The sequence below is a fragment of the Lampris incognitus genome, chromosome 14 (genome assembly GCF_029633865.1).
Source record: "Lampris incognitus isolate fLamInc1 chromosome 14, fLamInc1.hap2, whole genome shotgun sequence".
Classification (NCBI taxonomy): domain Eukaryota; kingdom Metazoa; phylum Chordata; class Actinopteri; order Lampriformes; family Lampridae; genus Lampris; species Lampris incognitus.
The window spans coordinates 29,748,514-29,764,127 of NC_079224.1; the positions used below are offsets into that span (position 1 = coordinate 29,748,514).

General features: G+C 44.7%; 1 protein-coding gene across 1 annotated transcript; it reads right to left on the bottom strand.

Moving 5' to 3' along the window:
- Positions 1–2,005: 2,005 nt before the first annotated feature.
- lactb2 (lactamase, beta 2) lies at positions 2,006–14,067 on the bottom strand. The gene is made up of 7 exons (XM_056293481.1): positions 13,833–14,067; positions 9,122–9,282; positions 7,019–7,139; positions 6,369–6,547; positions 5,239–5,387; positions 3,273–3,360; positions 2,006–2,619 (listed from the first exon to the last, which is right to left on the bottom strand). Exons 1-7 carry the CDS (start codon positions 13,952–13,954, stop codon positions 2,576–2,578), a joined length of 864 nt encoding a protein of 287 aa, XP_056149456.1. The 5' UTR covers positions 13,955–14,067; the 3' UTR covers positions 2,006–2,575.
- Between the last annotated feature and the right edge of the window lie 1,547 nt (positions 14,068–15,614).

Consider the following 15,614-nt stretch of genomic DNA (forward strand, 5'->3'; position numbering starts at 1 on the left):
ATTACATATCCTTAACGGCAAAGTGTCGGTCGTGCCGATGCCGACCGCCTGATGACGTCACCGCCCAGAGCCGATGGAGCGTTTTAGTTGAGGAAGTCCGAATAACACAATATTATTTCCCTCGGATAGAAAACGCACAAACCAATAACCCCCCCCCCTCCTCCTCCCCCTAAGGTGAAAGAAACGGAAGTGCCGAAACCACACTGACGTGTGCGTCTCCCAGCGACCGCGAAAATGTTCGTTTGCGTGTCAAGAGGAGAGTGGAGTCGACCCGACGTCAAAGTTAAAAACACTTGTCCGACTACCTGCGGTGCCGGAGCCGGACCCGTGGGCGGACCGGCCGGACCGCGTTGGACAGATACACACACAGGTTTGAACGCTACGCTAACCCCCCATACCCCCCCCATGCAGTAGCCCTGCAAATGATGCAGGGACGGACACAGCGGATTAGACACGACTGAAGCATGGAAGCAGAAGCCTCCACCGAATCAGCCGTGTCATCAAATGGAAAGTAACGCAGTCAGTCAAGCCCGTTTGGAGACGCCGCTCGCTGTGGCTCGCAGCGGATAAAACATGTGTTTGGAAACAAAACAAGACCAAAAAAAGTAAAAGGTAAACAAAAAAAATAAATAGAAACCTAAAAACACCGGTGACAATCTGAAAATAACCCAGCACGGTTAGTTTGATACGAGTCGTGCTTATGTCACATGCAAGGGGAAAATGGCTCCTATATAAAAACAACAACAACTTACCCCCCCAAGCTCAAGTCCCGTTTAGTTGCTGGTCTGCGAAGTCAGGAGCTTCGGAAACGCTGATAGGCAACGTTCACAGCCGCCGCCGCCATATTCCTCAGGCTGAGTGGGTACTCGGTTGTTTATCTTTACCAATGGTCCTCCCCCACGCAGGCATGACATTAGCACTCATCTTATTACCACAATAGACTTGGCTGCCTCTCTCTCTCTCTCTCTCTCTCTTTCGCGCGCGCGCACACAGACACAGACACACAGACACAGACACAGACACAGACACACACACACACACACACACACACACACAGACACACAGACACACACACGGGAAAACCGTAGTGATGACAGCGCAGGCTCCTGGCAGCACGGAGATTTACACATCAGCCCGCGCGGATGTTTTGACAGTTCTGAAAACATCCAAAAGTCTGCGAAAACGCTCGTGATGTCAACACGTCAGCGCGGGCTTCGATGGAGAAGTCAATGGAAGTGGTGGGCGGAGGACGAGTAGCTGCTGGCGATGTAATAGAGCCCAATGACTTTAGTCAGTTTTAAAAAACGCTGTCATACATGAGAAATGACTGGTTTTTGTGATATACTTAGTAAAAAACAAAACAAACAAAAAGCGCCAGTGTGAGGGTTACATCCCAAAGCTGTTACTTACACAATCAACTGTGGTCGGACATGTTCTGCTGTAACGTACAGGTCAAATATGTACTTCGCAAAAAAATAATAATCATATATTGATCAGTTCTACGCATATGGGGTCATGTTGTTTTTATTCTGTTACTTGGATTATGTGCACCTGTCAAATCGCCTCTAGTCTCAATCAAATAATCGACCATCGTCTTCATCAGCGTCACTATCTAAACTTAAACCTTGGCCGATATTGCCACCTAGTGACAACATAATAACGTAGTAGACCACAAACTTGGGGGGGGGGCTGTCGATGCATTTTTCAATTCAATTCAATTCAATTCAATTCAATTTTATTGTCATTAAAAACAATGCGCAGGCACATGTTAAAAATGAAAGTGCCCTCATTTAATCAACCTTATTCTATATTCATATCACAAATCTCTCGAATAACTAGATTTTCATTATTCCAATTTGAACATCAAGACAGAAAGGGAATGCACAAAATGCAAGGGTGGACGACCGTTTTCTCTTTGAATCCAGATTGACGTCAACCCCTTCAGACACGACGGAAGGATGTAGATAAAAGGGAACGATTAAAGGATTTTAAAAGTCAAGCCAAGTCAAGTAAATTTTATTTGTATAACCAATTATCACAAATTTGCCTCAGGGGGCTTTACAGCAATACAACATCCTGTCCTTAGACCTTCGCATTGGATAAGGAACAACTCCCTAAAAAAACTCTTAACAGGGAGAAAAAATAGGACGAAACCTCAGGGAGAGCAACAGAGGAGGGATCTCTCCCCAGGATGGACAACGTGCAACGGATGCTGTGTGTACACAATTTACAGAATACAACACTGAAAGAAGATAACAGAATTATAATGCAATTATAAGATATATGAAGAATATGATGAGGAAGAACCCTGCAAAGGGTCCGTAATGTTTTATACATTCAATGGAAGGGCTTGAAGCAGCCAAGCTCAACTGCCGGGGGCCAGTATGTAAGAGCAACATCCTCCATTCTCTGTCATCAGATTTCGTTGCCAAATCACAGGCACTCTACATACAGAGCATAGGGAATGTTGGTAACTCTAGCATGAAATATTGAAATCTGACAGGTGAACAAATATCCACTATCCTGGTCAAATCAAGTCCATCTAGTCGACGCTTTCGTCGGGTTTCAGTCAACATCAGAGTTTACACTTCCATCGGTTGAGGTGTGAGGAGTCGCCTACTGCAAAGAAACCAAAGGAGGTGTGTAAACATGTTGAGCATGCTTGGATTGCTTATGTTGTTCCCCTCTTCAGAGGGCCTTGACAGTGCCAAAAACATATATGTACAGAGTGAAATTATTGTAAATCCAATCCTTGACCCCCCAGAACGACTTAATTCACCACAATGTACGATAAACGTAAGCCCATAGGGCTTAGTCCTCGGGAGCCCAAAGTACTGCTGATTTTCCAGTCTGCCAGTTAATTAATTATGTTCACCTTTTGTGTCAGGTACTCAGTTCCTTAAAGTCGGACGTTGTTAGACCTGCCACAGAAGGCGAACACGATTAACACCAACGGAATAGAAATGCAGCGTTACTGTGGGGGGGGGGGGGGCTGTGGGAAATGGAGTTGAGAAGCACTGATTTGAGAATTGGACTTACATTTATTGTACATGGGGATGAAGTTATTCTGGGGATTAATCTACAAGATGAAACAGGCTTTTATGAGGGCTAAATTTAAAGGAGTCGATCTCAACTCCAGTCCTCAGGTCCCCTTAACCCTAACGTTTAGAAACATCGTGCATGCCGACTACAATAAACGTAGGTTAACTATACCAGGTTTTGGTCTGCTACACCTCCAGTAAACACAACAGGAGACACAAGAGATGACATACCCAGTGTGATCTTCTCCTCCCTCTCCAGTTTTTTCAGGTGATGGGTCAGGTTCACTTCTGCTGCTTTGTGTAGGTGCTCGGGGGTCTCCTGGAAGAGAAGAGATACGTTTCAGTTGCAGGATGCAAGACTACTTGTTCTTCAAAAGCCAGGTATGTGTCAAAAACCCCATCTAGGATCTATCTTCAAAACACTCCTCATGGCCAACAAACCACTCCATGGCAGTGCTTCATCTTGATTTAAGCCCCCTCCTGCAGCCATATCCAAAAGTTAGCTCTTAAACTGGGGATGACATCTGGTGTCTTGGATGTCTGCCAGCCCTCCCCACACACAGCCCTGGGATGCTCCTGCACTCCCTGAAGACTTTTACTTACGAGGCCAAATTTCAAAGTTTTATGTGTGGGTAACTTCTGAGATATTCTTTGAAAAGTTGTTCCAAACGCGTTTGTTTCCTTCCTCTAGGGATGAAAAAATGGAAACAACGGGTAAATTTTTAGAGAAATATGTGAGACAGAGAAAATAATACTACTGCTGTTATTTGTTACTGTTTATCTACTACTACTACTACTACTACTATTTCTTTCAGCTGCTCCCGTTAGGGGTCGCCACAGCGGATCATCCGTTTCCATCTCTTCCTGTCCTCTGCATCTTCCTCTGTCACATCAGTCACCTGCATGTCCTCTCTCACCACATCCATAAACCTCCTCTTTGGCCTTCCTCTTTTCCTCTTCCCTGGCAGCTCCATATTCAGCATCCTTCTCCCAATATACCCAGCATCTCTCCTCCACACATGTCCGAGCCATCTCAATCTTGCCTCTCTTGCTTTGTCTCCAAACCATCCAACCTGAGCTGTCCCTCTAATATAACTGTTCCTAATCCTGTCCTTCTTCGTCACTCCCAAAGAAAATCTTAGCATCTTCAACTCTGCCACCTCCAGCTCCGCCTCCGGTCTTTTCATCAGTGCCACTGTTTCCAAACCATATAACATAGCTGGTCTCACTACCATCTTGTAAACCTTCCCTTTAACTCTTGCTGGTACCCTTCTGTCACAAATCACTCCTGACACTCTTCTCCACCCACTCCACCCTGCCTGCACTCCCTGTTACTTTGGACAGTTGACCCCAAGTATTTAAACTCATACGCCTTCGTCAACTCCACTCCTTGCATCCTCACCATTCCACTGTCCTCCCTCTCATTCACGAATAGGTATTCCGTCTTGCTCCTACTGACTTTCATTCCTCTTCACTCCAGTGCATACCTCCACCTCTCCAGGCTCTCCTGAACTTGCACCCTACTCTTGCTACAGATCACAGATTATTTGTTACTATTTATAATCATAATAATTAACAGTAGTAGGGGCATCCAGGTAGCGTGGCAGTCTATTCCGTTGCGTACCAGCAGGATCTTCGGTTCGAATCCCCATATTACCTCCGGCTTGGTCGGGCATCCCTACTGTGGGTGGGAACCCGGATGTGGGTATGTGTCCTGGTCGCTGCACTAGTGCCTCTTCTGGTCGGTCAGAGTGCCTGTTCAGGGGGGGAGGGGGAACTGGGGGGAACAGCATGATCCTCCCACGCGCTACGTCCCCTTGGCAAAACTCCTCACTGTCAGGTGAAAAGAAGTGACTGGCGACTCAACATGTATCGGAGGAGGCATGTGGTAGTCTGCAGCCCTCCCTGGATCGGCAGAGGGGGTGGAGCAGTGACCGGGGCATCTCGGAAGAGTAGGGTAATTGGCCGGGTACAATTGGGGAGAAAAAGGGGAGAAATCAAAATAAATAAATAAAAATGATCTGTAGTAGTAGTAGTAGTAGTAGTAGACACAACTGGTCCCATTACTTCAGACTGGCCTAGTATTTACTCGACTTTCACATGTACACTGTGGATTTCCTCAACAGACACACTGGTTTCAGCGACAACTCACAAGATGTATGCCGACGAAGAAGAGCTGATGAAGGTTTGCCCTCACCTTGTAAACAACTTTGACCAGCTCCATGGATGAGAGGCTCCGCCCATCAGCGGCCTGGATGACGGACAGGATCTGTTGCTCTCTCTGCTTCCTGTGGTTGATGTATTCTCTGATCTTAGAGGCCGCGCTGAGCACAACGGGTCCGTGACCTGTAGGACGAACCCGGCAAGACCGAAACAGGCTTGAGCATCGAGACTGTGGTCGTACTGGGGATCTCTCGTCAAATCGTACGCAACTCTTTAAATGTAAAGCAGCACATTAGTGAGAAGAGAGTATAAATATAAATAGAAATAATAACAGTTTTTGTAAACCATACATAAAAAAGGAACAGCAAACTCTTCCCGGGATAAATAAAAGTTTGAAAATATTTTTGCTGTTTTCTGCCTCATAATGTCTTTGTTAGTAAGAAAATTTATTACCTCTTATAGCTTTTCTTTTGCACTTTCTTACAAGTTCATGTTATGTTTAAGTGTCACATGTGAGCGCCCCCCCATCCCCAAGTCGACTTCCTGATACTTGCTTGACACTTTAAAAACTTATGTAATAAAAAAGATTCTAGTTCAGAATGAGTCTTGGCACAAAGTATTTCCTACTCCAGTTCTAGGAGATCTCAGACTGATATATAAGAGGTCAGTTGTAGTCTAACAAAGGTTTTCTTGGCTATTAACATTTCACAAAATAAAGCACCTAACTTACACAGGAAGTTGAATTTGGACAGTTGACGATAAGTGATTTTTTGCAACCAGCTAGTGTGTATGAGCAGAAATTTTAAAAACAACGAATTGATCTACATTAGGTCAGTTAAAAAATGTAGCATATCTACAATACCGTAGGTCTCAGAAATTAATGATCAGGGTGTATTCATTCAATTATAAAATATAATTATGTATCTATGCACACTAGTTTCAAAATCAATGATGCATATATATATATACACATACACACGTGTATATATATATATATATATGACAATAAATTGAATTGAATATGAGTATATGTCTATATATATGTATATGTGTGTATATATACTATATGTGTGTGTGTGTGTGTGTGTGTGTGTGTGTGTGTATATAAGGGTGGGGATAGTATATATCGTATATATCAAACACTACGGTTTGGAGATAACTGACCAGGGTATATGAGGTCGGCTCTGTGGTCCAGCAGTCTCTGCAATGAATTCATGTAGTCATAGAGGTCCTCGAACACGGCCGTGCCCTCCCCCAGAATGCAGTCTCCAGAGAAGATGGTCTTCTCCTCCTCCAGGATCAGGGCCATGTGGTCATCTGTGTGGCCTGGTGTGAACAGGACCCTGGGAATGAGAGTTTTCCCTCATTTGAATTTCGGATCTCAAGATAGACAGTGTCATCTGTTGTAGTGTATTGTACCTGCCTGCTCTTCACTGTGTGAATGTGAACCCTATGAGACTTTTACTGTGAGTTTGGGCTGTTAAAGTCAACTTGCCTTGCCTCATACATGTGTGTGTGGGTCTGCAAGGTGCCTACACACACACACACACACACACACACACACACACACACACACACACACACACACACACACACACACACACACACACACACAGTTGAAAGTCCTATTTCCCTGACTTTGTGATGTAATTGCTCTGTGTCTCGTTATCCTTGCCTCTATCTAATACAATGGGGTTTTTTGGGGGGACGGGTGGCATTTTCTGTATAGCCGCTTATAAAAATCCCATTTGTTGAGACCTGCTGTTCAAACATGAACTCGACTTTGATTCAACTTGACTGAAAGATGAACTGACTTCAGCGTGGCCCCCTCAGTCTGGATGATGTCTCCGTCCTTTAGATAGGTATACGTCTTGTCTCCAAGCTTTTCCTCGGCGCGGTCTGAGCGAGGGAGCTTGCTGACTTGGACCTGTGAACCTGCAGGAAGAAGACAGACAGACAGACACACACACACACACACACACACACACACACACACACACACACACACACACACACACACACACACGGATACAATTGCATGTCGTAAAGCTCCCACAGTGAGAGACTAGCAGCTGGTGTGATTTCCTTTACTCTTATTTGTCTGTGAATGTTCTCATTCATCCAGGTCATGGTTATCCAAAGGAACTGAATCGAGTGCAACTGGACTTGGTATATATCCATGAAGACGTTTTGCCTCTCATCCAAGAGGCTTCATCAGTTCGTGCCTTTCTGACTAGACCAAGCTAGTCTGACTGGCTGGTGATGAAACTCAGATATTTATCCTCTTTGGAGTCGTTATCAGAGCTATTGATGTCCATGGCTCTTTGTGGCATGGACACATGGCACATCAATAGCTCTGATAACGATGGGCGTGGCTAAACATCGGAACACAAAAGAGCCACGCATATCAATAGCTCTGATAACGACGGGCGTTGCTAACATCCGAACACAAAGAGCCATGGACATCAATAGCTCTGATAACGACTCCAAAGAGGATAAATATCTGAGTCTCATCACCAGCCAGTCAGACTAGCTTGGTCTAGTCAGAAAGGCACGAACTGATGAAGCCTCTTGGATGAGAGGCGGAACGTCTTCACGGATATATACCAAGTCCAGTTGCACTCGATTCAATTCCTTTGGACTTTACTCTTATTATTCCCACGGTTCTATCACCCGGCAAGTTGCGTGATCCATTTTTTTGTACAATTGTACTTCACTGTTTTTGCTGCTCGTCTTGCCCAGGACACATATGGAAGAGACATTTTTGATCTTTTCTGATTCAATAAAGAATAGATAAAAAATTCAGTTCATTCAGCCAGCACTGACCCCTGTGAGCACGGAGCTGCTCCTAAGAGGATAAGGGGGAGCGCTTTAGACAGGCATGGAGACAGTGGGTTGGACTGGGTTCATCAGGGTGGAGGGCCCCGTGTCACGTCTTATCATCAGACCCAGAATTCCTAGCCCCCCCAGCCGGTGTGCTTTCAACTAAGGACCATTCTGCATCTTCTCTGTTGAGTATTATGTAAATGATAACAGGCAGTAGGCGTATTATCATTATTATTAAAATCTAACCTTGCCTGTGATTCTTAAAGCCTTATTTATTCATTCATTTATTTATTTATAGGACCCCCCCCCTTTCTCCCCAATTGTACTTGGCCTCCTGCGATACATGTGGAGTCGCCAGCCATTTCTTTTCACCTGACAGTGAGACGTTTCGCCAGGGGGACGTAGCGTGTGGGAGGATCACGCTATTCCCCCCAGTCCCCCCCCCCCGAACAGGCACCCCGACAGACCAGAGGAGGCGCTAGTGCAGCGATCAGGACACATACCCACATCCGGCTCCCCACCCGCAGACACGGCCAATTGTGTTTGCTGGGACACCCGATCAAGCTGGAGGTAACACAGGGATTCGAACCGGCGATTCCCGTGTTGGTAGGCAACGGAATAGACTGCTACACCACCCGGATGCCCTCTTCAAGCCTTATTGACAAATTTTCTCACAAATGCCATAACCCTCCCTTGTATTCAAATACCTCATGAACACAAATATAGCACAGAAAGCTACAGTATCTGAACAGAGAATTTTGGAGATGTTGCAGTGAATCTAGAGAAACTGTGGCATCTTATCCCAACTCTGCAATGCGTTTTTGTTTTTACAACAATTTTGTCAGACTAACTTCAAATGTCAGTCGAAATAATACTCTTGTAAGAGCGAGGAAGGAATGCTTATTTTCTCATTGATTCCGTTTAAAACATGATACAAACAGTATTTGAAAAAAAAGTTTCGAAACCCCGGTTGTCCCAAAAGTAGCGTGACACTTAAATGACCACAAAACTCCCAAGTGCCATTAAGGATATCCCCAAAACTACACTTATGCAATTGTTTAATGGTTGTCCTCAGGTATCGTCACACTCACCGGTGATGTCCCGGCAGATATCTGTGACGCCGCCTGTGTGGTCATGATGCCAGTGGGTGACGATGATCTCCTGGATGGCTGTGCTGAACTGGCTCAGTGCCTGTTTCAGACTGCTGATGTACTCGGGCACAGCAGGCTCCCCTGTGTCAATCAATACACGCCTGGAAAACATGAAGACAAACATAACAGAAGCCAGGTGGACACTGTTATATTCTTTTTTATTCTGAAAAATAGTAAATAAATAAATGACTGGTTTTGACATTTTGCACGTTTTTCCCCAATTGTATCTGGCCAATTACCCCACTCTTGCGAGCCGCCCCGGTTGCTGCTCCACCCCCTCTGCTGATCTGGGGAGGGCTGCAGACCACCACATGGTTCCTCCGATACATGTGGAGTCACCAGCCGCTTCCTTTCACCTGACAGAGAGGAGTTTCGCCAGGGGGACGTAGCATGTGGGAGGATCACACTATTCCCCCTACTTCCCCCTCCACCATGAACAGGCGCCCCAACCGACCAGAGGAGGCGCTAGTACAGCGACCAGGACACACACTCACATCCAGCTTCCCACCCGCAGACATGGCCAATTGTATCTGTAGGGACGCCCGACCAAGCCGGAGGTAACACAGGGATTTGAACCGGCAATCCCTGTGTTGGTAGGCAACAGAATAGACCACTACGCTACCCGGATGCCCCCATTTTGCACTTTTACCAGTGCGTCATTAAGAAAATTCGACAATCACGTTCATGATGTTATTAATGATTAAAAAAAATCCAGGTAAAACAACCCCATCCCTAACTGAAATACTGCAGCAAGTTCTCCCATCCTGGCCAGGATGTGGGGCTGTGGGCATGCAAACAAGTACACCTGCCATAGTACCCTGCATCTAGTAAGATCAGTTAAACCCCCGGCCACTGCACGGCAGCTGCCCACTGCTCCTAGCTACACAGCTAGGGTGGGTTAAATGCAGAAAAAGAATTGCCCAACGGGGATTAATAAAGTAGTAATAAAAAAAAAAGAAATGCTGGTTATTGTTGATTATGGGGTTTGGTGGTGCAGTGCTTGCACTGTTGTCTCAGCAACAAGGTCCTAGGTTCGATTCTCGTCTGGGGTAGGTTGACACTGGGGGAGTTGCATGTTCTCCCCAGGCCTTTCGGTGTACAGCGGCTGTCTGTGTGTACTCTGCATGTTCTCCCTGTGCTTCAGGTGGGTTGTCTCTCGACTACGGGCCTTTCTGTGCGGAGTCTGAATGTTCTCCCTGTGCTCACATGGCTTTCCTCCAACGTCGAAAAGAACCACAATAAAAGAAAAAGAAAAAAAAACATGCATAATGCTTTCCTGTCCAGGATATCCATCTGGAATTGGTCCCCGGGCGCTGAAGGAAAGCCCTGGCTGCCCCTGGAGGAAGAACAGCAGGATGGGAAAAATGCAGAAGGAACATTTCTTCAGCCACCACTGTGTGTGTGTGTGTGTGTGTGTGTGTGTGTGTGTGTGTGTGTGTGTGTGTGTGTGTGTGTGTGTGTGTATGTGTGTGTGTAGCTGTAAGCCGAATACAGTCCCTCTTCTCTTCCCCTCACTATAATATAGATACTTTGGGAGGTAGCATCACCATTTGGATATCAAACTATACTGAATATCTAATTCCCTGGTAAATTAGTGGAAGTTCCTGTTGAGTTTTGGGATGCATAAGCCACTGAGTTATGGAAAAATATGTCTGCTTTGTGATTTTACATGGCGAAAGATAATTGATGTGCATCGCATGCTACGCCTTTAAAATAAAAGTTCACTAACTGAGATCAATGTAAATTATTGATCAGGGTAGGCTGGTTAGCTAAACCCCTGAAATGCATTGAAAGCGTTTCATTCCAAAACGCTATTGCTCATTGTAAATTTGGAATAGCTCCTGATGTACATTGTTCAGTATCATAAGGAAAGTTCAGATGATTATAACCTCAAGAAACTTGCCATTTTCAAAATACAGGGCAAGGGCCCCTTTCTTTATAGGTTGAATGATATTCAATAATAGATTTATCTGCAACACTCTCATGCTAGCAATTATACTTAGTCATGGGCAGTTTGTTCTTTAGGGCGGTCAGGCAATGTACCAACACAGGCGAAAAAGGAGAGAATTTCTCTATCATATTCTACCACAGTATTATGCTAGCTGTGACTGTTCTAGACAGTTTGTCCTGTGTCTGAAGATCATCGTCCAATCAGCGTCAAGTCATGTTCCGTGGAGGACCACCCCTTTGGGGCAATTTCGGTCTGGTTGAAAATCGCCCAGATCACTCCGATAGACTTTCATGGTAAGGCCTTTTTTCTTTTTTTTTCGAACCGCAGACACTACAATGCGATCTCTATGGGTTCCGGGAGGGCTGGCACTAACTTATTTTTATCATATGTAACCAGGGAAGCCAACCTTGATTGGTCAATGCTGTATGTTGCCGCTATGCATCTGCGTGGTTGCCATATTGGGGCAGTTAAGATCCGCTAGTAAACAAATGCAGTGTGTATTGAGAGATGCAGACTTCACTACGAAATCTGCTGTAACTCGCTTAATTCTGAACAGATTTTCATGAAATTTGGCTTATTATTTTACGATTCGAAGATACATCCTAGATAGATAGAAGATAGAAGATACATGCACTGGGGCACATCATCAGTGATTTTTCCTGAGGTCCTCAGGTGTTTCAGTTCTTTCAACATCATACACCCTTGCTCAGGCGACCCAGCCAGGTTTGATCAGGCCTTGGCTTGTGTCCCAGCAGCATTGGCCCACAGATCACTCCTTCTGATCCAAAGCCATCTGGAGGCCCTCCCTGCAGCCTCCATGGTAGACTTGATGGCTTTCCTTTTTGCAGCCCCAGTGATGCCAAGTAGAGTGTAGAGCTTGCACAGTGAGTGGCCAGCAAAGCCTCTACACCCCACTTCAATGGGCCAACAACGCGCCTTCCAGCCTCTCCTTCGGCACTGATCCACCAACTCTTGGTACTTGAACTGCTTCCGCTCATTTGCCTCTTCCATCCGGTTCTCCCAGGGAACTGTCAGCTCTATAAGGAGCACCTGCTTTGAAGAGGCTGATGATAGTAATATGTCTGGTCTCAACGAAGTTGTCATAACATGGCCCAGGAACCTGAGTTGCCCCCCCAAGTCGACTCGCAGCTCCCAGTCTGATGCAGAGGTGAAGAGACCAGCTGCTGATCTGGGCTGTGACTGAGGCTGCTCACCAACCCTGACAAAGGCAATGTTCCTCTGTCCGCGGGCTTGCTTGTTGTTGGCCACAGCTTTGGAGATGGCCTCTGTGACTGTCTTCGGCACCTACTCATGTCGCCAGCGGTATCGGCCCCTCCCCCAGAGCTGATGGGCAGCTGCTGAGGATGTGCTCGAGGTTGCTGATTATTTATTGGAATTAAATTCAGTTACTGGGAGCGAATCTATCAACTCTATCCCAAAACATTAATCTTGTGAATAGCCACAACTTCCTCTGAGACATGCAGGCTTCAGTCTATGAATAGGCAACATCAAGAGTAAATTATTTAGAATTTCAGCTTTTGTGAGTTTCTCCAAAAATGTAGATTTCTATATCTTTTATATTGTTATAAAGCCACCTGGTTGCTTGGAAAACAACGGGTGACACCGACATGCATCATCTCTCAGAGAAGGTGAAAAAGCATGAAACATTGAAGATGCATATGGACAGTTGCCTGAAACTTTTGGCCTTCGGGAGGGTCAGCATTGCCACACAGTTGGATGAGAGCTACAGAGGATAGCTGTGTGTCGTCACAACGACGAGGTGAGCAAGAACTGCCACATTCTAGTCCATCTTGTCGACTGTGTGACGTTTTGTGGAAATTTAATCAGATTATTATGAGAGTGAAGCCCTTACTCAATTTTATTTGATTAAAGGTGAAGCAGGTCTCTCTCTCCTCACATTCAAAGGTATGTGTGAGGGCAAACTGATAGATGACAATTTATCTGTTGATGACCACAGTGGATTTTTCAGTCATTGTAGAGCCAATATGATTTTATTCAAGCCATTTACAATGATTTCCTGGATGTAATTGTCCACAAATACTGTACACCGGTGATTCCAAACGTTTGGAATTGCCTACCTGTAGGTACTGCAGGTAGGCAATTTTGTAATAGTTTGAAATTACCATAAAATATTTATGATTGAATATTTGCATTTAAAATTTCAATTGTTCACATAGAATTGTTCTCTTTATGAAATAAAAATATATAGGAAAATATTTAATCTTAATCTCGTTTGTTGATCAAATTGGGATTAAAGGGTTGGGTGGACCACGGAGGATTTTCAGATTTCACATTGTGCCGCGGCATTCTTAAACGTGGGAATGGCTGCTGCGCAGAATGTCGCCTCGGGAACAACCCTTGTCTGATGTTGCCATCTAGTGGTGTTTGGTGGTATTACTACGTGAGGTGACCAGAAAAAAAATCGACAATGTCAAGTTAACTAGCTGATTTTTCTTAATTTACCCATTGAACGGGTCACTTTAGCCATCATCACAACTGACCACTTGAATGATGTGGCAGCAGCTGCCACTGTTGGTACTGCATACGAACTTCATAACTGGCATCATTCTCTTACAAACAGCCTGGATGATGTCGAGCTGTATTTTTTAAACGGTATTTAAATCACTATCGAATAAAAAGGCTCAGGTGTGAACTGTACTGAGAAAAGTTCATGCCTACGTTTTACCGGTGCCAACCAAATAGGTGTTGGTCCCTTGCAGGGTCATTGGTCCCGGATTACATCCCAAAATCCGCACAACTCTGGAGGACAGCCGCTCGATCTGTGGTAGGACGGTACTCATGTCTGAAAAAAACGTATTAAATAATAAACATTTCCCGAAAACTGGAAAAAAAATCAGACGACGTTGAGACGCGACATTAACATATGGGGAAATGAGGTTTGAACTTGGATCGATCCCGGAACCCCATGTAAACAAAGATCACTTCCGGTATGACGTATCGTCTTCAAAATAAAGGCTCTTTTGGTCCGTCGCCTAAAAAACAGGTTTACATTAGATCCTGCATTTATATATGAATCCTGCGCTTTTTCGTCGTAACTTAAGTTTTCATTTAGTGACTCACTGAGTGGTTGCTGTAAATCTGTTACTGTTCATCTACCCTACCAACTCAGCACCTAATGCATGTCTGTCTATCTCGGAAAAGGATCTTCTCCTGCTCCTCCTCCCACTTTTTATCTTGGTGGTCTGTCTTCTTGTATTTTGTTTTGTTTATTTATTAATTTCCAAACCTACAGTCCAAGATTAGGGAGTGTCCACACCCTGCACCTATTCTATTATCTATCGGATAAAGTTATGTGATTAAATGTTTTACAAAGGCCTCTGGGACTTAATTATGATTGAAGGTTACGCAAATACAATTTGACTTGACTTGAGATACTAAAATTACACGAAAGACTGAGAATGAAATACACGAGAATAAAAATAGTCCCCGACCCCATATACAGTTTCGTGTCACAATATAATGCACCCCATAACTGTAGTAACTATTTGTGAACGCTTGGTAGTGCCATTGTCAAACCTTCGAATTGCTGCTTGTGTCGTCTATTACAACGCCTGCGGCACTTCACGCGTCAAAAAGGTGTGAATGCCTTATCAATTAAAGACAAGTCAATTTCATTTGCATAGCCCAACATAACATCTTATTAATAAGAGTTATTATTAAATATTATTTCTACATTGAACAGTTTCACAGAAAGAAATCATTTCTGAGAAGGAAAATAAGATCACACTTCAGTCCTCACGTTGAACGTTTCGGGTAACAATTGCGGGCGCCCTCTTTAGTATTTGGAGCAGATTATTTCCCAGTCCAATTAACTTTGCCGTTTTCATTTGTTCAAATTACCTCGTAGACACTCTGTAAATCTTCTGTCTTTTAAAAGGGGGGCGTCCCCGCTACCAAAATTGTCTGTGTGTAGCTTGGGATATGCGATTGTTATTAAGCCTAAACTGGTTCGTTAGTGTCAATATAAAACCTTATTATGGTGAACACATACGGACGCTGGAAGAACCCAGCATCCTTGTCTGTCTGTAAACGTGTCTGTCTCCACATGTGCATATGTGAGCAGAGAGAGAGAGAGAGAGAGAGAGAGAGAGAGAGAGAGAGAGAGATGAAAGAGAGGGAGACAGAAAGAGATCATGATCAGATAACCCGAGAGACATTTTCCCCCTCTAACCTCCTGAAGGGGCAGACTCGTTCTTCTCCAGGTTGTGTTCAGAGGAGGAGCAGCTGTCAGGTGCTCAAGCCTTCTCACAACAGCAATACATTTTCAACATGCTGCAAGTGTTAAGGCTTTAATTTGCAAACACATTGTTAAGTCCCGTCCATTGTACGCTGTTTAGTCAGAAACACACACACACACACACACACACACACACACACACACACACACACACACACACACACACACACACCTAGCTCTTCCAGTGTTATCCTGCCTCTCGG